The sequence below is a fragment of the Trichinella spiralis genome (genome assembly GCF_000181795.1).
Source record: "Trichinella spiralis strain ISS 195 chromosome Unknown Scfld1363, whole genome shotgun sequence".
Classification (NCBI taxonomy): domain Eukaryota; kingdom Metazoa; phylum Nematoda; class Enoplea; order Trichinellida; family Trichinellidae; genus Trichinella; species Trichinella spiralis.
Genome location: NW_003528302.1, coordinates 1 through 1,570, shown reverse-complemented (window position 1 = coordinate 1,570; position 1,570 = coordinate 1). Strand labels below are relative to the sequence as shown.

General features: G+C 41.7%; 2 protein-coding genes across 2 annotated transcripts; one reads left to right on the top strand and one right to left on the bottom strand.

The window, feature by feature from the left end:
* Nucleotides 1–43: 43 nt before the first annotated feature.
* On the top strand, nucleotides 44–119 carry Tsp_13288 (hypothetical protein; the record flags this gene model as incomplete). Its single annotated transcript, XM_003369865.1, has 1 exon — nucleotides 44–119. A coding segment is annotated over one exon (76 nt), but the record flags the coding sequence as incomplete, so codon positions are not given.
* Nucleotides 120–672: 553 nt separating this feature from the next.
* Tsp_13287 (conserved hypothetical protein) lies at nucleotides 673–1,161 on the bottom strand. Its single transcript, XM_003369864.1, has 2 exons — nucleotides 966–1,161; nucleotides 673–902 (listed from the first exon to the last, which is right to left on the bottom strand). Exons 1-2 carry the CDS (start codon nucleotides 1,159–1,161, stop codon nucleotides 673–675), a joined length of 426 nt encoding a protein of 141 aa, XP_003369912.1.
* Nucleotides 1,162–1,570: the final 409 nt, after the last annotated feature.

Genomic DNA, 1,570 nt, shown 5'->3' with positions numbered 1-1,570 from the left:
AATGGTGCAAACAGGAAAATGGATGTTTGATTTGGTGATTCAGATGCAGGTGTGGTTATGCGATACTGAAAGTGCTATTGGTAACGGGAAAAATGTCAGCGGACTGCAGAATACGATGAAACTACAACTGGGCAAGTATGAATAGATGTCTGACATTGACATTGACAAAGAGCCTCGCGAGGCAAAGAGCGTTGAATAGCTGGCTAAAAACTCTGACTCATGCTGCCGACCAGTCAAAACAATTAGATTTAGAGAAGTACTCCAAGAAGTGTTATCTGTGAAAGAGCAACTGAATACGGTCACTGTTCATTTGCATCCGTTGAATCTGTTTTGCGAATGGTTATCTTGCACTGGGCGGATGGTGGAAGAGGATTCTGAATATCAAACATAGAAAACAGTTAGCAATTATTTACGATTATTGCATTCGATTACGTCGATTTGCTTGCAAGATTTGGAAAAAAAAACACTTCAGAGAGTCTGTGACATATTAAGGCAAGTAGTTCTCATCATCGATTGTATCGCCAAGTGCAGGAACGCTTTACAGTACTTGCAGCGTATTTAGAGGGATATAAAAAACGTAGATGTACAATTGGAAATATTGAAAGTCATTTGATCTACCAGTGAATATCTAGTTGAAATGAGTGTCTCTCTTACACAGGTCAATGAATCGCGTTAAATAGCTTCATGAGGCTGTTCTTTGACTATGCGGTGGATACCATAGACTGAGGGCTGAAGCAACATGAGGAAGTACACCTTCAGGTGCCTAAATGTTAATGAAAAACAAGCATGCGGCAATGTTAAACAAGTGTTGAAAAATTCTGACTCGCGCTGACGGGTCGAAGCTATTGAATTTGGTTCCATTTTTCCACCAACTGGAACACCTTTATCACAGATACGACGAACTAGAAATAGAATTTGGAAAGACTGACTTGCATTTGTTGCCGCCTGTATTGCCCATGTTTAACAGCGCATCTTAACGCTAAAGACAACGGTCATCTGGAGTGAACCACCTCCACCAATTTGAGAAAGCACGGTTGAAGAGCCACCTGAAAGCGACAGCGCTGAAGATGTGCTAATCACACCGAGAACTTTCAACTTCGAATCTTGAACTGAACAATCCCTGTGGACAGAAAGCGTGCAGTCAAAAGCGATTGGCTTCATCACCTCAGGTCAGAGTGTGGCTGTGGCCGTTGATCCAGGAAAATCCTGATTCACGTTGCACGTAAAACCGACGATTGCATTTGAAAACCAAGAATCTGTGCAACTAGTTATGATAAATGAATTGGAATTAGACCATTTCGGCAAAGCGTCCGGGATGACATTGCGCAATCACATCTTGAACGTGTGTTCGTACACCTTTGGTCAGATTGTACTGCTTGAACCAGAAACTTTGAAAAAATTGACAGTATTGAATTGTGATGGTTGTACATTATTTGATTTGGACATCATGTCCAACGGAGATATTGTCAGTGTAGATGCAAAGCATGAAAAAGTTATCAAAATGAGATCAACCGGAGAACGTTTAGCTGAACGGCACGTCCATGGAGCAACCAGAGGTGTTTCGGTCTGC

Bases quoted from the DNA above. Each gene is read 5' to 3' on its own strand.
- Tsp_13287 (XM_003369864.1), bottom strand. From the start codon at position 1,161: ATGAAGCCAATCGCTTTTGACTGCACGCTTTCTGTCCACAGGGATTGT. The intron at 903-965 runs GTTAAACATGGG...TTCTATTTCTAG, and splicing joins CTTTAGCGTTAAGATGCGCT to TTCGTCGTATCTGTGATAAA.